At 37.3% G+C, this 27,524-nt stretch overlaps 1 protein-coding gene across 1 annotated transcript in view; it reads left to right on the top strand.

The window, feature by feature from the left end:
- The window catches only part of cdh23 (cadherin-related 23), a gene marked incomplete at its 5' end in the record, with an annotated part of 216,819 nt that overhangs the window by 116,235 nt on the left and 73,060 nt on the right, over positions 1-27,524 (top strand). Inside the window, 4 exons of the mRNA XM_079440403.1 lie at positions 6,045-6,194; positions 10,073-10,231; positions 25,341-25,405; positions 27,103-27,340. Of these exons, the coding sequence (XP_079296529.1) occupies positions 6,045-6,194; positions 10,073-10,231; positions 25,341-25,405; positions 27,103-27,340 (612 nt within the window). The remainder of the gene's footprint in view (positions 1-6,044; positions 6,195-10,072; positions 10,232-25,340; positions 25,406-27,102; positions 27,341-27,524) is intronic.

Genomic DNA, 27,524 nt, shown 5'->3' on the forward strand with positions numbered 1-27,524 from the left:
AGTGTAAGGACCTGAGGACTGGTGTGATATGCTCAGAATCCTGGCAGCAGCGTTCTGGATGAGCTGCAGCTGTGTAATGGTCTTCTTTGGAAGGCCGGTGAGGAGACCAGTACAATAGTCCACCCTGCTTGTGATAAAGGCATGAACAAATTTCCTCAAGTCTTGACTGGAAACAAAACCTCTAATTCTTGCAATGTTTTTGAGATGATAGTATGCTGATTTAGTTACTGCTTTGACATGACTACTAAAACTAAGGTCTGTCTCCAGAATCACCCCAAGATTTGATTTTTAGTTGTTTGGCCCCTGGAGTCAAGGTATGCATTCACCTTGAGAACTTAATCTCTGTTTCCAAATGCAATGACTGCAGTTTTCTCCTTGTTTAACTGAAGAAAGTTCTGGCACATCCAACTGTTAATTTCATCAATGCATTGGCAGTGGGAGTCAATGGGGCTGTAGTCATTTGGAGATAAGGCTAGGTAAAGCTGTGATAGGCAATTTGGTTCTTTCTCATTATCTGACTTAGTGGGAGCATATACAGGTTAAACAAGAGCGGTGCAAGAATTGAGCCTTGTGGGACTCTGCATGTCATGGACGTCCACTTAGACTTATGCTCTCCTATATTCACATAATAACCTCTCCCATCTAAGTATGACCTGAACCATTTGAGTATCATCCCAGAAAGCCCGACCCAGCTTTCCAGTCTCTCTAGAAGTATGTTATAATCGACAGTGTCAAACGCAGCACTGAGATCTAGTAGTACCAGCACTTGATATTTTGCCAGAATCAGAATTCATTCAGTGAATATAATTTATTATCTTAATGAGTGCTGTCGCTGTGCTGTGATGTGCTCAGAAACCAGATTGAAAATTGTCCAGGTATCCATTTGAGTTTAAGTAGTTATTCAGCTGATTAAAAACTGCCTTTTCAATACTCTTACCTATGAAAGGAAGATTTGATATTGGTCTATAGTTGCTCAATATGGTGTTATCAAGATTGTGCTTTTTCAGAAGGGGCTTAACAACTGCAGTTTTCAGGGCGTTTGGAAAAGTCCCAGAAAGAAGTGAGGCATTCACCACTTCTAAGAGATCTGCTTCTAAACAGTTAAGCACACTTTTGAAAAAAGATGTGGGAAGTGTGTCAAGATAGCAGGGTGATGATTTAAGGTGCAGTACTATTTCCTCCAAACTTTTGCTATCAATTGCTTCAAAAACAGACATAGTCACTTCTTTTTGAAATTGCGGTCGAATCTGTGTGACCTCTGCATAACTTGAGGATGTGCCAATTGCGTTTCTGATATTATTGATCTTCTCAGAAAAGAAGGAAGCAAACTCATTGCATTTGCTGTCGGAGAGCATTTCACAGGGAATCTGACTTGGGGGTTTTATTAGTCTCGCAACAGTAGCAAAACGAGTTTGAGTGTTGTTTAAGTTACCGTTTATAAGGTTTGAGAAGAAGGTCTGTCTAGCTATGGCTAGTTCCACATTGAAAGTATGAAGGCTGTCTCTATAGATGCTATAGTGAATTTCAAGTTTCATCTTCCTCCACATCCGCTCAGCTTTTCTGCATTGTCTTTTCATACTCTGAACTTCTGTTGAATTTCTCCAAGGTGATTTCTGTCTGCCAGTCTTCTTACTGACTTTTTCAGGAGGAATATCATTCTTAACATTTTAGTTAAAGGAATCAGGGAGAAGATCAACAGAGTTTGCAGAAATGCTTGGTGTAGATATATCCTCCATAAATAGTGCACTAGTGTTCTCGTTAATGCATCTCTTTCTGACAGAGACAAATCTAGATTCTTATATCTAAGGAAATACAGAAGTGATCAGATAGGGAAAGGGAAGTGGTGTGTGGCCAAGTATGGTGACCCATACTCAGAATTTGTGCTCTGCATTTAACCCATCCAAGTGTACACACACCTGGAGCAGTGGGCAGCCAATGCTGTGACACCCAGGGAGCAGTTGGGGGTTTGGTGCCTTGCTCAAGGGTCTCACCTCAGTCGTGGTATTGAAGGTGAAGAGAGTGTTGGTTATTCATTGGTTATTGTTACTTACAATCCCCGCCCGATTGCAATTAATTATTATCTCCCATATTGTTTAGAAAACTACAGTGTCTCTCTATTTTGCATCTTGAAATTTTTACGTTTAATATTTTTGCACAGTTTTTCATTAAATTAAATTACATTTTATATTAACATTAATTTTTATGAGCCAACATAAAATACTATATTATTTATCAAAGATATTTGCTGAAACAGGTTGAACTGATCAGCAGTGATGCTCTCTCATACTGATAAGTCGCAAACAGGATTTCTAATTTACTGTAATGACACACTCTTTAGGAAGCTTAATAGCCAAATAAAAAGCACATTAAAACCATTGCAATATTCATAATGCTGCTCAGTTTTATATGCCCGGCAAAACAAGTGTGACTACATCCTGAATATTCACTAACACATAGACTAGTACACAGGGTTTGTAGGTCTACCATGTTGGTTTGTCAGTGACTGTGTGTGCATGGGAGATCTGATAAGAGAAAAACCCTCAACCCATCTTCTCCTTTTTGTGTGAGAGAGAGAGATTACGACAAAAAAAGAAAGAGAGAAGGAGACTCAAAGAGATGGAGTGATTGTAGAGACAGATAAGTGTGGCCTTAGTAGAGATAAGCAGCAAGTAAACATCAATCACAGATTCTTCTCACCATGCTCAACATTATTGCTTTTTGAGTGTGTTTGTGTTCGTGCTTACGTGTGTGTCTGGGTCGGTACGTTCGCTTCGCTTTCCGTCTGAACTATATTCCAGATATTTCTTCTTGTCGTAAGTTGTTGTGACAGCTCATGCAACTGTGTGTTTTTCAGTCAGCGAATCTCTCCGTCAGTGTAAGTGCCAGCTGCCTCACTCACACTTTAGCATTGTGTTTAATCAGAGTGTGTGATGCAGTGTGTGTACGGTATAAAAGATGGTGATGAGTCATCATTAAATTTACTTCCTGCCATATGTCCCGTCTTCCCCTCGCCGGCCTCGAGGAAGAGAGAATGACACTAATGAGGGACTTCCTGTCATCTCTCCATTTGCTCGGAATCTCTCTGTACCTGATACAATGACGAGAGGCAGAAATGATTATCGCAGAACATTTTATTACTTTTTTATGTGAAGTTTGAAGTTTTATTTCGAGTCAATCCAATAAAATCCCTGTCAAAACATACTCTCACATTTGAGGAAAGGATGAGAGAGGAACTTTTTGCAGGTGTGATGTACAGTACTGTATGCTGGATGCTAAATTTTGCTTTTTTTATGAGACTTAATGGAGTTATCTTGGTTTGTTGGTGTCAAAGTTGTCTCAGACTTTCTCCCCAAATTCCTTTGGAGAAAGGGAAGTAGACATAAATCTGTAGGCCTTAAAAAGGTCTTTAAAAGTCTTAATTCGTGCTTTCACAAATTAAGGTCTTAAATGGCAGCAGAAAGTTTTCAATTCATAAAGTCATTGCATTAAATGTTACACTAAATTTAAAGCCTAAAATTAACACTCGCCAAGCGCAAAATGCGAGTAAAAATCAGCGTTGGCGAGTAAATGTTTACAGTGTCAGTCGCCCGTTGGCGGGTAAAACGTTTCCGAAATATAACAATACAATGTAGTGAAAACAACAGCCAGTTTTTAAAGAGATTCACTGTTTCTGACGTAAGCGAATAAAATAATCTTTTCCGAAGACGAGCTCATCGTGATTAGCTGTTCATAAGCGACAAGAGCGAATCAAATAATAGATACAAACGGGCTGATAAGGTCTGAGCAGTTCCAGCTTGTCCCTAGACACAGTTAACTTTTGCCTGATAATTACCTCATAAACATAGTATTAAATGAGCTATAAAGTCTTAAACGACCGTAAAGAGTTTGGAGAAAATAGGAAATGTGTCAGATACGCGTCATGCGCATCAGGTTTTAAAGAGACAGCGCTGATTTTAAAATGAAACCTGCTGAAGTCTGTCATTGATGTAAACAAAAGCAAAAGAGAAATCACTCAACTGCTCTAGTCGCTGATTAACGTTTGTATCTGAATAAAGATTAATCTGTTTAGTTTATGCATATACAATTTATTGTCACAGGCTCAATCACCAGTCAATCACAGCGCACTCCCTCACCTGAATTCTAATCACCTGCACCTGCATGTCATCAATGGCAATCATCCCGCACTCCTCAAATACTCACACCTCACAACACTCCAGTGTCCGGTCTCGGTCCTACGAAGAGGACTACTATAGCTATCATATCGCTACGCTTGATACTTACCGGCTTGTTTACTTACCTGCTGTGTTCCATCCCAAGTGTGTCTTCCAGCGATCCCAAGTCTGTCAGCTCCCGAGTCTCGTCCTGATCCACTGTGTTGGTGAGGTGTGCAGTTACTCCTGTTCCGTGTCTCCTGTTTGGAAAAAGATATTCAAGTTACCATCCCTCCTGAACACCGAAGAATCCTTGTATCATCACTTACTTGATTCATTCCACCACCTCTAGTCTGTCAATAAAACCCGTTCACATTACGTCACTCAGTCTGTGTCCTCTGTAACATTTATAGTTTGTGCGAAGATTGTTTTAAAATCACTTAATATTTCAGAGCCTATTAAATATTAAAAATAATGGCTTTCAATTATACTGTAATGTTGAATGGCTATAATTAATAGGTGAAATTGAGGGGAAATGCATTTAATAGAAACACCAGTAGCAGTCTTGGTATTAATGCTTCATTAATAATAGGCTACTCTGTAAAAAGATGCCATTAAAAACATATTTAAAATATACTATCTTTCTGTTGTTTCTCCATTAATTTGGAGGTACAATGTGAAATTATGACAATATAAATAAGCGATTAATTACAGAGAAACGTGTGATTACTTTTTTTTTTAATTGATTGACAGACAGCACTGACGTTAACCTTTTATAGATTTTAAATTTCAATTTAATTTCTAATTTGGGTCCCCCAGAAAGAGATCGGGACGGCCCCCACCCCCTTGGCCCCAATCAAATTTTCTGTTCGATAATCCGGCCCTCAAATGAAGCTAATTGAATAGCCCTGCTCTAATCTGTTAACATGAGTGCAGGAAAAAACTATGCACCACATACGCACTGCAAACAGAGTATGTGTGAAACAAGCGTAACACGATGGACTGTACAAAACATACAAAGGGCAAAGTACAACGTTTTTAGGACAAAAAAAAAGATAAATCAATTTTTTTTTTTTTTTTTTTTTTCTTGTAAGTAAAGTAAAGGACAAATGAAAAACATTATAAATATGTTTAGTCATTGTAGTTGTAATAAATGCCTGTTTTTTGCAAAAAGAGTTTCATGTCCGGTAAAAAAAAGTTTTGGCCGGTAAATTTTATCAGGTCACCGGCCATTGGCAGGTGTGGCAAAAAGTTATAGTTTTAGGCCCTCCATGTAAACATTCTTAAATCAAGATATATTTATTTGAAATTGACACTGAACATATGTAGTCTTGAACAAAATTAAACGTTTATGATTAAAACAAGAGCAAATTAGTGTGGTATTAAAACATGTTTTCCCTTTGAATTAAGTTGACTTTTCTGAACCCATTTGCAGATATTTGTTCTTCACAGAAAACGACTTCTCATCTTATGTGATTTTGCTTCTCAAGTAAATGTCTTGATTTAAGAACCTTTAGAACATCACTTTTTTGCAGCTGTGATCAGAGGTTTTTTTTTCTTCTTCATTTTAGTGGTTGGGAGCAAAGCTATTCAAGCCACAAGCTGCTTTTTTTGTCAAATTAATTAAAGTAATAGAGGAAGTTGTGTTTTTTTAAACTTTTAAGCGTTGCTAATACAAGACAGTTTGGATGAGAAATCAGTTCTGATTGCTGACTTTGACACTACACAGTCTGAGATGCTGAGATATCTTGTGCAATTTCTGATGCTTATAAGGTTCTTTTTCTTTTGAGAAACACCTGAGAAGGGGAATTGTTTGCTGCTTAGCTGTAGACAATGAAATATCAAATAACGTCAAATAATAATGGTGCAAAATGACTCTTTCTGTCTCTACAGGGGGTGAACAGCATGTTTCAGGTGGTCCTGACAGGGAATAACTCTGAGCACTTCAGCATCTCTCCCACCTCAGTGCAGGGCAGAGCAGACCTCCGCGTGCGTGTGGCCATCCCGCTGGACTACGAAAACATCAGGAGCTACAGATTTTCTGTGAGTGCAGAAAACACTCTTTTTCTTCCATCCAAATTTCAGAATCATTATTTCAGTCTTCAGTATCACATCATCCTTCAGATTTATTCTTATTCCTATATGCTGATTTTGGGGTCAATAAATATTTTTTATACCGCAAAATATTTTTGTGGAAAATTTAATACATTTTTTTCAGGATGGAAAAGTTCAAAATAACAGCATTTGTTTAAAATAGATTTTTTTGTAACAATGTAAAAGTATTTTCTGTCACTTTTGCTCAATTTAAAGTATTAATTTCAAAAAAACGTTCTGACCCCACACATTTGAACATTTGTGTGTATAAGCAAATATGCATAAGACGAATATGGCACTGTTGTGTGTGTTGAATTTAGTAGCCTTTATCTAATTTAATTTGTCTCATTTTAAATACAGTAAATCGGTCTATAAATTCCATGGATTTAGTAATGTATGAAGCTCAAACGGAGGATTTTTACAGATTTATATGTTGTGCATGCATCAAAAGAAACTCATTTAGAATCTGCCCCTATATTAATATTAGCCCATACAAATATTCAGATCATTTCAGTGCAGAGTATTTCAAGACAATATAAATCACATAAAATGCATTGTGAAACTGGATATTCATCATGATAAAAACATATGAAATGGATCCTGATTTTATCAACTGGCAATTGACCCTTCGTGGGGAGTTTGATTTACAGGCGATCTGACCAATCATAACACCGAATCTGCCATTTCTGTCCTACAAACAAACCAGACAGAAGAGTAGGTTAACATCGGTGGGCTTGAACTTGAAAAATGGTGTGTATTGATGATGTTCATTCATGTTTATTTTGTTCTATAACTAGCAAAGATGAAGAGATGATTGGTTCACGGGCAGTTTGAATTAAAAATCATTTACAATAAGAACAGGTATTTGCAAGGACGTACATAGAGTTGATTTTAATTTTGTTAGTTTTATAAGACGTGTTATAATCAGTTCCCTTCCAGGAACACGAGCTGCGTTGAAAACGCTAGGGGAACGTCTTCAGTGTGACTGTGCTCTGAACTAGAGTGTAATCTGTCCAATGGAAGGGCGAGATGTCATAGGCGGGTGACGTCACCGACCAAGAAGCTTTTTGTCATTCAGCAACCGCCTCTCTGTCTGTGTGTATTGTCCTTGCATGTTGTAAGTCTTATTTAGTGTTGTACGTCCTAACAACACATCATAAGCTCCACATTTAACATGGCAAAGAGTGCTTAAAAGTCTAAGCACTTGGGTGACAGCAGATCACATTTCAGACCGTGTGTTCCCCCTTGCAGACGCTACATCACTGCGGGGGATACTCACGATCTATGTGTGGTCTGCTTGGGAGCAAGTCACGCAGAGTCGGCTCTCGAGAGACTGCCCGCATTGCGAGCTTCTATCACTGCATGTGCTTCGCTCCCGGAAGGCTCTCTTTCGCGAGGGAGCCTTCGTCAGCGTTCCCCGCGGTGTTGGTCCTGCTTCCGCCGAGGCGGAGCGGCGGCTGCACTCGTGGGGTTCGCAGATGGATCTGGTAGTGGGAAGCGAGACGGGCCGGTCCCTATCTCCTTCCCCGCCTATCAGACCCAGCGGCCGTTCCCCGGGATCGGAAGCCCGTTCCGTGGTTTCTCCCCCCCCAGGGAGGTGGCTCAACGCTTCTGAGGGGGCGCAGCTCATAGCTTCCGGTCTCTCAACCGAGGTTGCTGAGACCATTCTCCAATCCAGAGCTCCCTCTACGAGGAAACTGTATGCCCTGAAGTGGAAACTTTTCACTTCATGGTGCGGAGATCGCCACTTTGACTCAGTTAACTGCCCGATTGGTACAGTGCTGGAGTTCCTGCAGGGCCGTTTCTCCGCAGGGGTAACCCACTCCACCCTAAAGGTTTACGTGGTGCTTTATTGGCTTACCATGCCCTTCTCGGTGGCCAGACAGTGGGTAAACTACCCCTGGTTACACATTTCCTCCGTGGTGCGCTGAGGCTGAGGCCTCCAGTACAACCCCGTGTCCCTATGTGGGACCTGGCTGTGGTTTTAGAAGCTCTCTGTAAGCCTCCATTTGAGCCTATTGAAGAGATCTCTGATCGCCTGCTTACTATTAAGACTACCTTCCTTCTGGCGATATCTTCTCTTAAGAGATTTGGGGATTTACAGGCCCTTTCAATGGCCCCTTCGTATCTTGACTTTGCACCCGGTCTGGCCAAAGCGTTCCTCTACCCTCGAGCGGGTTATGTCCCTAAAGTCCCCTCTTCTATACCACGGCCTGTCGTGCTGCAGGCCTTTAGTCCTCCTCCCTTCCGGGAACCCGTATGTGTCCAGTGTGAGCATACGGCCACAGAGCTGCCCTGTGGAGAAGGACGGACCAACTGCTGGTATGCTTCGGTCCTCCTGAGTGGGGTCTGCCTGCCTCTAAACAGACCCTTAGTTGGTGGATTGTGGATGCTATCTCTACTACTTACGAGTCCTCTGGTCTCCCCTCGCCTATGGGGGTCAAGGCTCACTCCACTCGGAGAATGGCGGCCTCCAAGGCCTTCCTGGCAGGTGTTCCTATGCAGGACATCTGCAATGCCGCGGGTTGGTCCACGCCCCTAACCTTCATCAGATTTTATGGCCTTGATTTACGGGCCACTCGAGGCTCATCTGTTCTCTCGCCTTCGTCGTGCTCCTGAGGGATACACACAGGGCAGGGACTTAGAAGTGTGGTGGCGTGGGCATCTCGTTCCCCTAGCGTTTTCGACGCAGCTCGAGTTCCTGGAAGGGAACGTCTCAGGTTACGTATGTAACCCTGGTTCCCTGAAGGGAACGAGACGCTGCGTCTCTAGGCCATACTTCCAGCATCCCTGCCGGCGGTTGCTTCATTCCTAGAAGCAAACGCCGGCTCCACCGCACATACTTTTATGCTTCCCGGTCGGTGACGTCACCCGCCTATGACGTCTCGCCCTTCTATTGGACAGATTACACTCTACACACTTTATTATGAGTCACAGTTAACATTACACAATGCATGAACAACAGTAATACTCTTTAATATCTCATGCGCAATGGATCTGTGCCCATTTTAACATTTAGAATACACTGAGAATAGATGATCGTGCCAGGGTAGCATTTTTAGAAAATTAAACCAAGATTACTGGCACTTATATAGAGAGCAGTGCTGTCATGTTGCTGGAGTTCAGCTGTGTTTCTACAGTTAATTTAGTTCAACTGGCTGAAGCTGCTCCCTGCAGCGATGGACTTAGTAGCTGCACTGACAAATGACTGCAATCTGCACCAGTACAAAACACAATCAGAAATTGCTGTAGACCAGTACTGCAGATTCCCTCAAACAGGCTCTACCTCAACCAGTTTGTAGCCTTGTTTCTTGCAAACATCTGTTCCAGTTCAACTAAATGTAATAACTTCAGTGAGCTAATAAGAGATCTGGAAAATTAACATTTTATGCATGTTAGTTGCATGTTGTTTTCAAATGCACTGCAAAACAACAGCAAAAATGTCTTTTGCTCATTTGCCCAGTTTTTTTTCCATGTCAGTAATTTTGTCAGCAATGAAATACTGCATCGCAGAGATATAAAAGTCTCATAAAAAGGTGATATAAGACAGACACTTTAGATTTAATATATTGGATCTGTTCTAAAACCTAGTGAGCTACTAGTCTAGTGCCTTCATAGGTATCTGCCTAATAAGGGAACATTCTATGCAACACATAGAACACACAAATAATATTTAAAATAGTTTTATGTGTATGATTTTTTTAAATTAATATTTTTCAGTATCGAATGAAATAACTAGTGCCTTAAAATACATCCAGTGTTATTGTAATGTATTTTTTCTTTTGTGCTAATGGTAACTGTGGTCATATTGCTGGTCTTCTCTCCAGCTGTATGCCAACGAGTCTCTGTCGGAGCATGTGGGGTTTGCTCGCGTCTTCATCGACCTCATCAACGAGAATGACAACCGGCCGATCTTCAGCCAGACCCTTTATAACATCAGTTTACCCGAGAGCACCGCTGCTGGAACATCTCTACTGCAGATAAAGGTGAGCACACACACCGATCGCTTCCTTCAGATGTATTGCATGATCTTGCTCTTAACATTAGTAAAGTAGGGCCCTATGATTCCCACAATATGGTAAATATGGACGTAATGGCAGAATCCTGTAATAAAAATTAAATTAACAGTACATAGTGGAATGTCATGGAGTTAAGCAGATTTTGGAATTGCGATTTAGACTAATGTCTGAATATTAAATCTCAAAAAGACTGCTATTTTAATGTCTGTTTGTTCTGCTTGTCTCTGTGTGAATGAGTGATGCAGTTTTTCTACTGTACATACTATACATACAAGCACGCATGTCAGTCATGGTGTTTTCAGCATTTGCTGTCTCACTATATGAGGACATGAACACATTAAATTCATTTCTGGAGAGTTCACTCCAGTATTATTTCATCTTTTTCCTTTGATAAAAACTCTTGTACACAGAAAAGCAAAGGTCTTAACCGAGATCTGTTAGTATTGAAGTTTGGTTAACACATTTTGGCAGATAAATATTACTATTGTACTGTGTAGAATGTGCTTCTTTTTTGCAGAACCTCTATTTTGCAGAATTTTGTTAAAATAAAAGGAATTGTTAATGTTATTTGATTATATTTTAAAAGATTAATTAAATTGTTATTGTGTTATACCTTCATTCGATTACCATTGTTATACCTTCATTCGATTACCATTTTGATAATAAATTTGTTTTAAATTCCAGAAAAAATAAACAGCAATACAGAATTCATGAAGGGAATTTTTTTTTCGTAGAGCCCTATTATTAAAAAAATAAAAATAAAAAAACAGAATTTAGAAAAATGTAATAAAATTTCAAAAATTAAAACAAAATAATTTAAGTGTTTAATAATTTTTAGTTTAATTGTATAGGTTTCTTGATTTCAATTAACTATACATGCTTAAATTACTACAGCTTAATTTAACCATTAAAACAGAAAATACAGAATTTGGGAAAAATAAAGCAGAAAATGGGAAAATAGGGCCCTAAAATCTAATTTAGTTAAATTTCTGATAAATTGTTGTTAAATTTTAGAAGTTTCATAACTTTGAATAATTGGATATGCTTTTTGATTACTATAATTTAACCCTTAAAACAGAATCCAGAACAATTAAAATTTTATACAATTTTAAAATGAAAAAATGAAAACTGTCTTCATAGGGCCTTAGTGAAGTTTCCCTCTGCGTCTCTGGTGGGAAAGCTGTGATGATACATTACGATGTTAGGATCCTCATCTACAACTCTCTGACATCCATAAGATTCCCCATCATTTTACGATGTCACCGTCATTTATTTGATTTCAGCACACAGACTGTTTCCAGAGTGCTGAAGGTCATCCCTCTCCAGGAGTATAAATCACCGTGAACAACCACATGCAGCTCATAAATTCAGTCTATTATCACTCTCCCTCTGTCACTCTCACTGCTGGACGCTATAGAGATCAATACTGATCGATACACAGCCCGGGCTCTGGATCCAGGCTCTGGACTGGTGTCTGTGCAAGCTACTCCTAATCATAAAAAACTAATTCTAGTTCAGAGCTTCTGTATTGTGAGGAGCAATGCAAAAATTTTATTGAAGCTCAAATTCACAAAACAAATCAGAAGTGATGGTGTCATTTGTTGGGAAAAGCTGCTTTCAGAACTTTTAAACAAAACTTTCCCGTTTAATATTAAAGGGGTCATATCATGAGTAGTCAAGTTCTCCTTGATCTTTTGAGATCAAAGAGCGTGATGTACTATGAAAACACTCTGTAACTTTCAGAAGTTCCTCTGCAGTCCAAAAAGAGCATTTATTGAAAACGAGCTAGAATGGATTGTTTGTTAAGACATGACAGTTATCTAGAAATTTGGCCGGTTCTTGCTAAGGTAATTTACTGTAATTTGGATGAATTTGCAAGGTAACGTAGATCCATGTGAGATGTTTTTGTTGGACTTTAAATGTTTATGATAAGGGGACTTCAGTGGGGAAAAAAGCATGGTATGACCAGAATGCAAAGGGCCAGAATGGAAAACATGACTTTCTTTGCTTATAACTCTATAGGTTTTCCAATCGAAAGCAAGACAGATGCAATTTTACATACAAACAGCTTAAAGGTAGTTACAGTAGTTTCGTAAAAGTGTCAGAAAGAGGGTGAAAAATGTAAATCATGACTTTCATACGATATACTTTGACTAACATAAGTGGTTTCAGGGAAAAAAAGTTTTTTTCATGATGGTTTGGTGCACTTTCCTCAACTTCTCATGACCAATTGTAAGCAAGTAAGTAAATAAATAACTAATTTTAAACTAATTTTCACCATATCAGTATTGTAATGCAATATTTTTCAGGATATTGCAATATTAGCATAATTTGTAAATATTTCAGAATTTAAATAATATATAATTAGTGGTTTTTTCATTTTAAATTACATTTTTGAATTATAGTAATTCGGGAAGGAAAAATGTAATACTATTTTTATGAAAATAATGATACAATGCAAAAAAAAAGATTGATTGATTGGTTTGATTTTGGGGTGAGCCATGTGTTCTTGATATGTTTTTATGGGATTCAGTCATTATGTATATAAGGTTTGGGGTTGGTAAAGTATTTTTTTAATATTATGTTTGTGGAAACATTGTTTTTTTCTGGATTATTTGATGAATAGAAAGTTAAAAAACAGCATTTATTTGAAATATACTGTATATATTTTTTGTTACAATGTAAAAGTCTTTACGGTCACTTTTTTTAAAATCGTATAAATCCCAAACCTTTGAACATGAATGTATGTAATGGCTAAGTGGAGTGAAGGTGCGTCTCTAGTTCTCTCTTCTCCAGCTCTGAGGAGACGTTTGTGTGTGGCAGTGGCCTGAGAGTCTTTTATGTCGATAAATGCTGTCTGCTCTGTGTCACTGCCTCACTCATGACATGTAACGGTCTGTAAAGTCAATAGAGTGGTAACTGTACCCACAATGCCCTGAGGAGCAACTGAAACGCAACTGAACAGAACTCACTGTTCTTTCTTTTTCTCTCTGTTCTTTCCTGTTTTCTAATATCTCAATACCCTTTTCTTTTCTGCCCATCACCTTTAAACAACTGCTATAAGAGCTTTAAACAGTTGGTTGATTCTTGTGCTCTCAGATTCTTCACTTTCTTCACCTAAACCTTTAACACTTTGTTTACAGCATTGCAGTCACTGTTGTTTCCTTCAGGAAATGTAGTTGTGTCTGTACCTCTTATTTAGTCTCTGAGGCAATTTAAGGGGCTCTGTGTGTATTAAACAGGTGTTTGGACCGCTGCTAATGTGCTGCCGGGAACTCACTAAAGCAGTTTATGGAAGGAAAACACACACACACACACACACATACATCCATATGTTCCAACATACATATTACATATCCGTCAACTCGGACTCATTATGATGGATGCCCCCCCATATATATATATATATATATATATATATATATATATATATATATATATATATATATATATATATATATATATATATATATATATATATATATATATATATATATATATATATAATTTTTTTTATTTCAGACACATTAAGCCGAGTGCTGGAGCAGATCACTCTGTCAGAGCTGATTGTTCTTTAAATGCTGTTTTTAGTCCGTCTTTCAACTTAATCTGTGCCCGGGAACCAGCCCAAAGATCTTATAGAGTCTGAGTAGCTGGATTGTGGGCTATGAGTATGTGATAGTGTTTGTATGACTGCTGGAGACACTTTCTCCCATAACAGAAGAGCTTATACTCCCAAAGAACATATCACTCCATACATCATAAAGATGAAGTATGCAATTTCTATGCTACTAGCACCACCAGTTTATTAAAATCAGCACCAGCTTTAGATTTAAAGAAATTCGTTTTGTGCCAGACTACCTGTTAATCTGAACCAAAGAGTCAAGGTTTGGCTAGTTAGCCTAGTTAGTGCCTGTACTATACCGTCTGGCTTTAAACTGCAACTTTCTCTTCCATTTAATAGCTATTCGAAAGTAACCGTGTACTGGGAGAGTACATTTTTTGCCAACAATTTTAGTATATTTTAGTAGGCATTTTACCAGAGCCTCATTTATTTATTTAGATTAAACAGCTTCTATAAATATTAAATGATACATAGTATATTATTATTTTCCTGTCTTCTCTATTTGATGTAACAGCTCATGATAGTGATTAGAAAAGTGTTTGTGCACATTCAAGTTGTTTGAAAACATATTATACATGTTGATATATTTTTTGTGCTTCTTACAGGGACATATCCTTCACCATGTGTAGCATTTTATTTATTATTTTTTTTCTTTTCTTTTTTCCTGAGGTCCCTGAAAATGGTCAAGGTACACCAAAAACAATTAAGTTTTTCATGACCACTTTCCAACCTTTAGAATTACTTGTACCCTTAAGACATTGCATGTAAATGACCTCTGTTATGCTAAACTTTTCACATCTGAAATGAGTTACTACACAGAATTCACTCTTTCCAAATGCTGGAATTCTTTGGAACAAGCTACTTCATAGAGCGCTGTTTAGCCACTTAGGTTTTATGTCAAAAGTGCAAGAAAAGCCTTTTTCCTTCAAATTTTCAATGACATGGTCCCTTTAACACTATTCCAGACTATATCACCCCATAAATATAGCCTCATTAACCCTTAACGATCACTTATTACCCGCTCATATGATCTGAATTGTGAATCCATGCTGTCTGTCTTTTTAACATCGTCATAAAGGCTCTTTTATTTCATTAAGTGAGTTTAGTGCTGTGATCCTTCACCACGGGCCTGTAAAATCAGCTGCAGACTCACGGCTCAATAGCATCACCTTTCATGGTGTGCCATTATTCAGCGAACTGTTAAAGCAGGTGGGATCTAACACATTCACTGTGATGCAGGTTAAGTTAATTAGTGAGTAAGCAGTCGTTTAGCATGGTGTTTCCCAGCTGTTTTTGACTCATTTACCCCTACAGCCCCATTAGCAAAGCTTTGAGGAAATAGTTTTACTTCTGTGGATTTCAAATAGGTCACCTGTGAGCTTCCATTTCTGCTATGATGCTGCCTTTGCAAGCAGCAAGGAACCTTAGTAGATTTTTTTTACACTTTGCATAAAAACAGTTAAAGCTAGTTTCACGTCACAGCTGTTTGCTTGTGTTTTTCAGCATCATTACTCCAGTCTTCAGTGTCACATGATCCTATAGAAAACCTTCCAATATGCTGCAATTATTCAATGTTGGAAATAGTTGTGCTGCTTAATTTTTAGTGGAAACAATAATACAGGATGCTTTGGTGTATAGAAAGTACAAAAGACCTGCTTTTATGTAAAATAGGATTTGTATTTTTTTCATATTCACAATGTCATAATGACATAACCAGAGACTTTGTGATGATTTGCTAGGCCTTTACTGCAGCTGACTAGTTTTTGTTTGTTTGTGGGTCTTTCTACCTTTTAGTTTTGTCTTTAACAAGTGAAATGCATACTCAGTCGGGTTGAGATCAGGAGATTACCATTGCAGAATAATCCACTTTTTACCTTTAAAAATGCTCATGTCATCACACAGCTCCAACATGTTTCACAGGTGATGTCGTATGCTCATGAGCTGTTCCAAGCCTTCTCCATACTTTTTTCTTCCTGTCATTCTGGTACAGGTTGATCTTAATTTCAGCATCCAAAGAATGCTTTTCCAGAGGTGGTCTGGTGTTTTTGAAGTCAGAATATTATAAACTAAATAAAATTCAAATAAATTAATATAATGTGTTATAATATTAATACTGTATATATAATATCACATTATATTCATTTATTAAAATTTTATTTATTTTATAATATTGATAAAGTGTGTGATTTGAATCATGCAGAACATTAGGTAAGCTTTTGTCGTTAATCTTACCAAGTTGATTTGTCTTATTATATGATAAGGTTTTTTTTATTACTTTTTTGAGCCAAAGTCTATATTATTTGTTATTTTCAAATAGCCATTTTTTGCAGTGTAACACACAAAGTCGTGCTTCACAAAACTCCATATACACAACCTATTGTGATTTAATAAGGCACACACACACACACAGAGAGAGAGAGACGTTGTTTAATATTTATAGTGACGGCAGTGGTTATCATTATAAATATTTATAGTGATTTAGTTTGTATGTGTCTCATGAGATGAGGGCAGCTCATATCTGCTAAATTGCTTCTTTGTTTTCAGTCTGTCTTTTGGCTGCAGTTTGTTTGCATCTCTCCATGTCCTATTATTATTTTCACTTGCATTTATACACCCGCTTTTCCTTAAGCCATTATAGCACTAATGGATTTCACTAATGTATGTGTTTGCTGGTTCATGGTTTGAATCTGTGTATGTTCATGGGTGTGTGTTAATGGATCTATGTATGTGTTTGTTCACTCACATTATTTCTCCTGAGGAGTTTTGTTAGTGTGTGTGCGTGTGTGTGTGTGTGTGTGTGTACATACTCATATGGACATTTGACTTAGAGACAGTTCACCCCCAAAAATATTTTTTTTGGATTAGAAAAGCATAATTTTTTGCATTCATTATTCTGTGAACTCTCATTTATGCATTACAGGAAGGTTTGAGTTTGCTAAGTTGCCAAGCTACTGGTACTAATAAGCACAAAAAAATCCGAGCACACACACATTTGTTAATTAATTAGATCGTGCTGTTTTAATCAATACTTTCCAGTATTTGCACTTCATTTATAATCAACATTTCTCTCAACTGATTTTGGCGTAGATATTGACCAAAATATTATCTTGAAATCTCTGGAAAAGAGCCAATGGCTCAGCTCTGCCCGCCCATCTAGTGCTGATTTTTAGTTTAGGCACCATCCTTTACTGTTATTTTTCAGCTACTTGTAGTCTCACATAACCACATTTTTGTCTTGTTGCATCAAATCTGGTCCACTTTGCAGCTTATTTGTGCCATTATCAACCCACTTTAACTGGAAAGGTCTGAAATACACACAACACTAATAATACTTGCATTACAGTTAATGAAGAAGAGGAGAGGATCTGTACTTTTGACATAGGTTTCTGTTCTCAATTTTCTTTCATTATTCTTTGCTTTGAGTCTTATTTTTTTTCTTTAATCATAAAAAGGAGGACAGTCGCTGATGATGGTCTGTCTATAAAGTATAGCCGCTGGCTACTTACAGACCTCATATTCATGTTGGCAAATCTCTCTCTCTCTTTTCTGGAGTAGTTTGGCTGTGTTGTTCCTGTCACGCTCATTTTAATCCCTCTTTTTTGTTGTTGTTATGGCCAAATGTGAACTCAAAGCTGATTTATCTCTCTCTCTGTCCACAGCACTTCTCTTCATTCTCCTCCCTTTCTTCTTCTCCCCTGAAATCACTCTTTTACTGATTTTCTTATCACGGTCCTCCAGTTTGTTAAGACGTTCATCTCGCGTGTGTGTGTTTATCTAATTGCTGTAATAGGTTTATTCAGTAAACAGTTGATAAGACTCAGACATTGCCCTGAGGCAGCATTTGTCTTCCCTGTTGTCTGATGATTCTTGGAGAATATTATTTTCAAATTTAAATAAATACAATTATATATATATATATATTTTAAATGATGGTTTCATTTATTAAGGGAAAAAAGTTGTCCAAACCTACCTGGCCCTACAGGAAAAATTAATTGCCCCCTCCTATTAAATCATGAAAGAACTGTGATTAACCACATTATTTTAGAAAGCTGAGTTCAATTTCACTAGCCATACCCAAGCCTGATTACTGCCAGACCTGTTGAATCAAGAAATCACTTAAATAGAACCTGTCTGACAAAGTGAAGAATGCTTAAAGAGCAACACATCATGCCATGATCTAAAGAAATTCAAGAACAGATGAGAAACAAAATAGCTGACATGTATCAGTCTGGAAAGGCCATTTGTAAAGCCATTTCTAAGGCTTTGGGACTCCAGCGAACCACGGTCAGAGCCATTATCCACAAATGGAGAAAACTTGGAACAGAGGTGAACCTTCCCAGGAGTGGCCGGCCTACCAAAATTACTCCAGGAGCGCAACAACGATTCATCCAGGAGGTCATAAAGAACCCAAAACAACATCTAAAGAACTGCAGGCCTCACTCGCCTAAATTAAGCTCAGTGTTCATGATTCAACAGTAAGAAAGAGACAAAACGGCAAAAATGGCATCCATGAGAGAGTTCCAAGGCAAAAGTCACTGCTGACCAAAAAGAACACAAAGGCTCACCTCACATTTGCCAAAAAATATCTTGATTATCCCCAAGATTTTTGGACAAATATTCTGTGGACTGAATATGACAAAAGTTTAACTTTTTGAAAGGTGCATGTCCCGCTACATCTGGCGTAAAACCAGCACAGCATTTCATAAAAAGAACATCATACCAACAGTCAAACTTGGTGGTGGTAGTGTGATGGTCTGGGGCTGCTTTGCCGCTTCAGGACCTGGACGACTTGCTATAATTGACGGAACCATGAATTCTGCACTTTAAGAGAAATTCCTGAAGGAGAATGTCCGGTCGTCAGTTTGTGACCTCAAGCTCAAGCGCACTTGGGTTATGCAGCAAGTCCGCCTCTGAATGGCTCAAGAAAAAATAAATTAAGGTTTTGGACTGGCCACTGGCCAAGTCAAAGTCCGTGCTTAAATCCAATTGAGATGCTGTGGCATGACCTTAAACAGTCCATTCATGCGCGAAAACCCTCCAATGTGGCTGAATTAAAATAATTCTGCAAAGAAGAGTGGGTCAAAATTCCTCCACAGCGCTGTAACAGACTCATTGCAGTTATCGCAAACGCTTGATTGCAGTTGTTGCTGCAAAGGGTGGCACAACCAGTTATTAGATTTAGGGGGCAATTACTTTTTCATGTAGGGCCAGGCAGGTTTGGACATTTTTTTTCCCTTAATCATTATTTGAAAACTGCATTTTGTATTTACTTGGGTTATCTTTAATATTATTTAATATTAATATCTGTAATATTATAGGGTGTGACTATAATAAGCGTGACAAATATGCAAAAAAAATAAATAAACAGGGAGGGGGCAAAAACCTTTTCACGGCACTGTGTGTGTGTGTGTGTATGTGTGTGTATATATATATATATATATATATATATATATATATATATATATATATATATATATATAATATATATATATATATATATATATATTTTTTTTATTATTATTATTTATTTCATTGAATGATTGCTTCATTTTGATTAAAGCCATTTCATCTGCCCACTTTTAAAGACCAACATTACACAACAATCGCCATCATTTTGTTGTCATGTCATCATTTTGACATAATTGTTCCTTTGGTCTAATTCTGTTTACCTAAAAAATATAAATTTCTATCTAATCACTTTATTTAAACCTCTAGCCTGTTATTAAAAGTGTATTCATTGAATTGTGAAATACAAACTTGTACACAGGTTTGTACTTTGCCAGTTTTGATTGGTTTAAACGTCTTTGTATGTGTGAAATAAATGCCAAGACAAAATGCTGTTAATGCTCTTTATGTTTGGCATGTTATGATATGTTTGTAATGTATTTGTCTTATAGTCTTATGTAGTTTTCCTAGTTTCATATAGTTTACCTTGCCTAAATAATTTAAAATAAAGCTAATATAATTACTACAGGCCAATCTTACACATGAAAAAACTTTTTTGCTGCTTTAGAATAAATTATTCTAAAGCAGCATTTTATTCATTTATGAATCACCTTTCATTTTTTGGGACATGCCCATAAGAATGTTAAGTCCGATTGTAACTTGTGGAGACATTTTTCAGCTAATCTCGGTAGATTAGTGAGGCCCTAAGGGTTTCAGAGGAGTGTAGGCCTCGATGTGTGTGTTTTGGCAGATTGCTCCATTGGATTAATGTGTCACTAAGAGCTTAGTCACAGATCCACTTTGACCACCGAGACTAATACTATCTCACACACACTCATTTAGTGTCCTAATAAGTCGAATTTACTCAAAACATTTCAAGGAAACTTGTTCCATCAAATTAATTAAGTAGGTAATGGTTTCTCTCAAAACTTGTCGTTGAGTTCACCTAATGTGCTTTTTGGAAAGAGTGAACTTTATGATTAAATTAATTGCAAATAGATTCAGCTCAGTGTTTCTGCTCAGTAATTTCTTTTGATTTGATTATTGATTCTAAATGAACTTAATATGAACTAAATTAAAATCATCATATTGATTATATGGTGAAATATTATTTTAAATTAAAATGTCTGTTTTCTATTGTAGTATATTTTAAAATGTAGTTTATTTTGATGATGCAAAGCTGAATTTCCAGCATCATTACTCCAGTCTTCAGTGTCACATGATCCTTAACAAATCATTCTAATAGGCTGATTGGTGTTTAATTAAGAAATTGATTTATTATCAGTGTTGAAAAAGCAGTTGCGCTGCTTTATTTTTTTAGTTTTTTTTATTCTGAGATATAAAGTTCAAAAGAACATTTATTTGAAATTGAATATTTTTTTTAACACATTAAATGTCTTTACTGTAACTTTTGGTCAGTTGAATTCATCCTTCTCCAATAAAAGTATTTATTTATTAAAAAAAAAATATTGCTGAGCCCAAATTTTTGAACGGCGACGTGTGTATGCACACACACACACACACACACACACACACACACACACTAAAGACCCGTCTACACCAATGACGATAGCTATATCAGTAATGATAAAGGTATTATTTTTGATAAAGTCCACACCACAAATATAATGATAATTACACAGAGGAACAATATAGTTGGAATCACTTTCAAAACGATTTTTTTTCCAACTGAAAGCCAATCAGAATCCATCCTGCTTTAAGGAGCTTCAGCATTTAAAGCAGCAGATCCTGCACATGCTTATAATAAACAGAGCTGTGTGGATGCTGATAGTTATCATTTCAGTTTTATTTGAAATTATTGTTTGTGGTATGAAGAGCCTTCAGAATTACAAAACATATCCAGCTTATTAAAGCTAGAAGACTTTAAGGAAATGATTAAGCACTAACTGTTGTTGGTTGTTTGGTTTGAGTGAATGAAAGGCTTTTTTTTTTTTTTTTTTTGTGGATGGTCTCTTGTCTCATCTGTCACAGCTGGATCTTTTATTGAGGGTTTCTCCTCACCCTGGTGTCACTTTCGCTTTCGTTCTCACTGAGATGTTGTCTGACACGTGTCAGTCAGAGAGAACCGTCTTTTCAGGGTTTGGTCCAAACTATCAGGCGCGCATTCAGGCCTGTCTTCAGGCCATTCCTCTACTCTTTTACTGAAGTTTAGTGTCTTTGTGTTTCTGTTGGGCTGCTGTCTGGAGACTCAGGTGTGTGTCTTTGGCAGACTGAGCAGAAAAGATGAGCAGGAAGAAGGGATGGAGGAGAGAGAGATACTATCACCTCTCCCGTGCTCTCTCTTTTCTGATCCCTGCATTAAGTCTCCTGTCATCGTAGCGACGGTTGTCACCCTAAAACCCGCAGCCCCGGCACTGTCATCACTGCACTTATGGGCCTGTCAATCACACAGAGAGAGAGAGAGAGAGAGGTAAACAGAGAGAATTGTGAGGGCAGAGCCTGAAGAAGAGGGCAGGATTTTGTTTGTGCAAAAGGGCATGAAGGAGTGATAGAGAGGACAATGGAGAGAGAAAGTCACATTCATTTATTTTTTGCCTGCTGGTTTGTTCATTTGTTTATTTGCTACTTATTTTTTATCCTGATGTTTGTTATTTTATTTGTTCATTTGTTCTTTTAATTGTTTGTAAAGTCCATAAATGAGGGATGTGAGGGAAATGAGACGGAAGAAAGAGAAAGATGGAGTCTTTTGTTTGCTCATTTGTTTTTCTTTAGATTTATTTAGTTTACTTTGTTTTCTTTTTCTGTTTGTTCAGTTTATTCTTTTTTTTGTTCTTTCTTTTGTTTTGTCCATTGGTTAATTTCCCTTTTTTCTGTCATTTGTTTGTTTGTTTGTTTGTTTGTAGAGCTGTATAAAGGAAGGCTATAGAGAAGACAAAAGAAAGACTATTTTGTTCTTTACTTTCTTGTTTTGTTAATCTGTTTGTCCCTGTTTATTCCTTATATTTATTTTGTTCCATAATTCTTTGGTTCTTTTTTGTTTGATCAGTTTATCCATTTTGTTTTTATTTTTCGTTCTTACCTTGTTTCTTTTGTCTGTTTGTTTATTCGTTCTCTTTTGTTTGTTCTTTTCTTTTGCTTTCAGAAGTGTAAGCTCATTGGCTGTTTATTCGATTATCGAGATGAAGGAAGTGAACATTGTGGTCCGTTGCTGTTCCACCCGTGTCACAGTAAAACTCTGGCAACATTTTTTGTAACAAACGGTTTTGGTCGGTTGGCTGAATACACTGTAGAGTGGCACCAGGCGAGCGCTGGTCATAATCCACACTCACAAACACACACAGTGGGTGAGGTCATCATCAGGGCACGGTTGAATCATGGATTGTAATAGTGGCACTGACAGCAGCACACACTCCCACAACTCTATGACCCTGTACACCAGCAGCACCGCCAGTCAACTGAAACCCCATTACCAGCACGCAGCCGTGATCCATCACAGAACGCTCTCCAGAGAGAGAGAGAGAGAAATTAAACAACAAGCTCTTACATCATATGCTTACCTTGACATTAACATCAGCACCACAAAAAAAAAAAAAAAACTGTAAAAGAACATCAAATTTGACATCCCATTTCAATGAGAATCAGCCTTAAATAATTTAATCAGAAGCACAGTCCATCACACTCTACAGGCACGAGCGCTGGGATGCACACACATCAAAAAGGATTTTGTCAAATGCGACAAACACCCAATATAGAAACCGCAGACAGACTCCTGCAAAAATATCTCATCTATAGCATGACACACTATATTAGCTGAAGATCAGACTTAAGACTTTATATATATATTTTTTGCAGAGCCTTGGATTAAAATGCAACAATATCAGATCATTATTGAAATGCAGATAGAAAATTAAAACAACAAACAGGTTACTAAATAAAAGAGCAAATTGGAATGAAGTCACACCCTAATCATTGATGACTAATTGGTCATTTTCAGCCATGTTAAATCTGATTAACAGTCTTTAAACAATTTTTATGTTTCTTTTTTTCTTAACGTGTTTGTGAAACTAATTTATTGTGTTATTGTGCTATTTTCACGTGGCCTTGCGATATTACATTCTTATTTCAGCAAGCAGCTTCTGGTAATTTTGATAGAAAAAGTGTATTATTATTAATCTTTACTTGCATTTCAATTAAATTTCATATAGCATATTTTTTTAATTTGTTATATGCATACATATATTTATTTAAATGTATTTATTTATGACATTGCAAATGGAGGGTAAAATCAATAATAGACAGCTTTACACAGTTTTTGTCAGTTTGCACAGGATTGACTGACTGACTGATGATTGATCGATCATTCATTCTTTCATTCATATATTTATTTAAGGTCAGATTGGAAAAAAAAGTTTTGGTACCAGGCTGCTACAATGATTGCTTTATAGGAAGATCCAGTTGCTAAAGTTTGTGAGGTTCATTTATTATAAGATGAAATTTTTGAAAAATGCTGTTTAAGACACTTACTAAGTGAGTAAACAATATCCTCATGCACGTTTATATTCGTATGTTTGTTTTTGGTCATATCCAATTAATATTCTGTAATATTTTTATGTTTGGATGGCTTGATATTACTCTTGTTTTCCACTAATTTTTCTAATGTTTTTGGTACAACCTGTCTCCGTTATTATGGCCTCATTAATTTTTGGCCTTAAAGGTCATGTAAAGGTTGGTCACTTTAAATGTCATCAGATGGTGTCTTCCTGTCTAAGTGGCCAGTTCTTGGCTGGATTAAGCTGCAAATTGGACCAGACATTGACTATTGGCAAGGTCTGGCTACATAAGGCTATTGAGAACAAGACTGTGTATGTGTATAATTACAGCAAATAGCTGCAGAAAACTCAGTTTCAGTCCACCAAATCAAGCCCCAATAACAACTGTCTGGTAACAGACACCTGCACATCTGCTTTGATGGATTATCATTTCCAAAAAAGAAAACAAATTCTCTCTATATCAGGATCTAACAGATGTTAGACTTGGCGTTTGTGTGTGTGTGTTAGAAAAGAGAAGCATCACTTGTCATATTCTGTTTTTCTTTCACACACACATACGCAGCTGCGCTGTTGTTTCTGCGGTGACTTGTTTTTTCAACCTTTTGTATTAATTTGCATAAAGATACAAGTCAGGTTTGAATCGGTTTCCCTTCAGCACTGAAGAACTTTATTTCCACATGCACACACACACATTTTATGCTGTCAGTATGCTATTACACATCTACCTCAGTAGGATATATCTCGTAATGTTCCTGTGCTGTATTTATTGTCAAATGCAGTGTCATTTTGGGCAGTTTTTATGATTCTGACAAGTGCCAAATTCAGCATCTGTCACTGTGGTTTCAGGAAACACTTTATTTCCCATTTTCAGGAGAATAATGTAACATGCTTTGATACTGAATGATTACATATTCATATATTATACTTATTAGTATGGTGCATGTCTAGCTTGACATATTTTTTTTTGGTTGTGAATTGACTGATTTGTAAATAAAATACAGATTGTATTTTGGAGCACTCCAAATCGAATAGACATCAGTGCGGCTCACTAGGGTTTAAACAGCAGCAGAAATAAGGCTGAGTGAGTGTTGAAGTATGGGTGAACATGTCAGTGAGACCACTTATGTGTTGTCACCCATCTTTACTTTCTTTTCCTTTACTTTTATAAAGGCATTTCTGACTATTTAAGAGCTGAAGCAAAAGCTTGTTGTTTTAGGACAGAGGACAGGGCGGCCAGTTCATGCCAGTCCATCTGGTGTGAGGAGAGTTCTTCCCCTTATGGTTCTTCCTGAAGAGTGACTGTGTGTGTGTGTTCAGCGTTAATCGTGCAGAACAGAGTACTTTGTAGGGTAGGACAGGGGATGCTGACACCATCATCTCAATATTAAAACTCAGACTCAAGGATACACAAACACACACATTCACATACAAAACGACCAAGAGTATGCGTCTTGATGATGCTCATTGCTCTCTGTTTGTGTGTTTCTCTCTGCAGGCCACGGATAATGACATTGGCACGTTTGGAGTGGTTCGGTATTACTTCAGCGATGAGCCAGACCAGTAAGATTATCATTCATTAACATACTGTGACCTTTCACACTGATACAGCATCCTGTTTAATTCATTAATTTCCTCTGATTAATTTAATCCACATCTCTGTACATTTGCATGCCTTTCTCTTCTGTTTCCGTAGACTAATTTCTTCTGTGGCCGTGTTTCAAATTAAATACTACCACACTGTTTACTGCATGCCACACAGTACATAATGTGTATTGTCATGCAATATTTTATGTTTGTTTATTTATTTTTTCAAGTTGAAACATGTATGAAAACATTAAAGTATGAAACATGCAATGACAAAACGGCTCTATTGTCTCAAAATCTATCAATCCATCCGTCCATGCGTCCATCCAGCCATGCATCCATCCATCCATCCATTCATCCAATCCATCCGCAATGCATCCATCCATCCATCCATCCAATCCATCCACAGCTCGTCATTTTAATGGAGTGTTTTCACTAGTTAGCAGTAAACCAGTTACCTCACCTGAATGTGTTCATAGATTTTTTCTTTGAAATGGAAATATGAATATTTTATTTGTAAACCTCATAGTTTTTCGCTAAACCAGTAGTGCTGACAAAGTCGTGTAAACGTGGCTGAAGACACGAAAAGCGGAGGAACAGAAAAACTGATTCAGTTGAGTCATTTACGCTGGAACCACTCCGATTGATTCTAACAAGTGACTTCAATCATTCAGTTCAAGCGATTCACTAACAACAAAAAGATCAAAAGAGCATTTCATTTTCGAATTTCAATATCGCTTGAAAAAAAGCAATGTATAGTGATGGGTGAAACGGAGCTTTCCAAAATTCTGAATCAGTTAAACCATCGCATTGCAAAATGATTTACTGTTTGGAAGCTATTCAGTTGGATCGTGAATCACTTAATTCAGATCGGGACTTCAAAGCATGGAACGCAAATCACTTGATTTAGATCGGGACTTCGGAGCAGGTTTGCAAATCATTTGATTTAGTTCGGAACTCTGTGTATCACAAATCATTTTATTTAGATCGAATGGAATGATTCGTGAACTGCACTCTGAAGTCCCGATCTGAAATGATGGTTTGTGAATCATTATTTAGATGGGGACTACCTAGTGCGGATTGTGAATCGTTTGATTTAAATCGGAACTTCGGAGCAGGTTCACAAACCTTTTGATTAAGATTGGAACTTCGGAGCGGGTTCACAACTCATTTGATTTAGATCGGAACTTAGGAACTTGAACTAAAGTTAAGATGAATTTAATGAGAAATAAAAAACTGATTAAATAAAAGTTACATAATACAGTATATACAGTAAATAATTGTCCAAATTTGGATGATTTTTAATGTTTTTGAAAAGTCTCTTATGCTCAGCAAGGCTGAATGTATTTAATAAAAAATATAGTAAATGCAGCCTTGGTGAGAAGAGACTTCTTTCAAAAACAAAAAATACATTTTTACAAAATTTTATTATTACAAAATTTTGACCGAATGTATAATACTAAAAAAAACGTACAACTGTGCGCAGTATACTTACTGCAACTGCTAAAATATGAGTCTATTGCTGTATGAGTGCTGTTCTAAACACAGCCTTTGCATGATCCAACACTTTCAAAGTTCTCATTTGCTGGTTAATTAATTTGTCTTTTTAAGTACCTCTAATGCAACAATTAATTGGGTAATGGTTACTCATTTCCATATATTAACTCCTCCAGGTTCTCATTGGATGCTGAGACAGGTTGGGTGACTCTGCGAGACCGGTTGGATTATGAGCTCATGAGACGCTTTACTCTAACAATACTGGCCCGTGATGGAGGAGGGGAGGAGACTACAGGACGCCTTCGCATTAACGTGTTGGATGTAAACGACAATGCGCCAGTCTTCCAGAAGGAGGCATATACGGGTTCACTCATGGAGAACGAACAGGCACCACAGCAAATAGTCCGTGCCCGGGTGAGAAACATAGAGATGTGGAGTTTAGAAAAACAAATCAGGAAACATTTTAATTTTGTTGCTGATGTTTGTGGTAAAAAAACCTAATTATAATTCATGGAAATGTAGGGCAGAGTCTGATTTTGTCCTTCAGGTAGTGATTGGATGGTGAAAAGTGGATGCTTTATGTCAGAATGGATGGGAA

Source organism: Barbus barbus, assembly GCF_936440315.1.
Source record: "Barbus barbus genome assembly, chromosome: 18".
In the NCBI taxonomy this organism is placed as follows: Eukaryota; Metazoa; Chordata; class Actinopteri; order Cypriniformes; family Cyprinidae; genus Barbus; species Barbus barbus.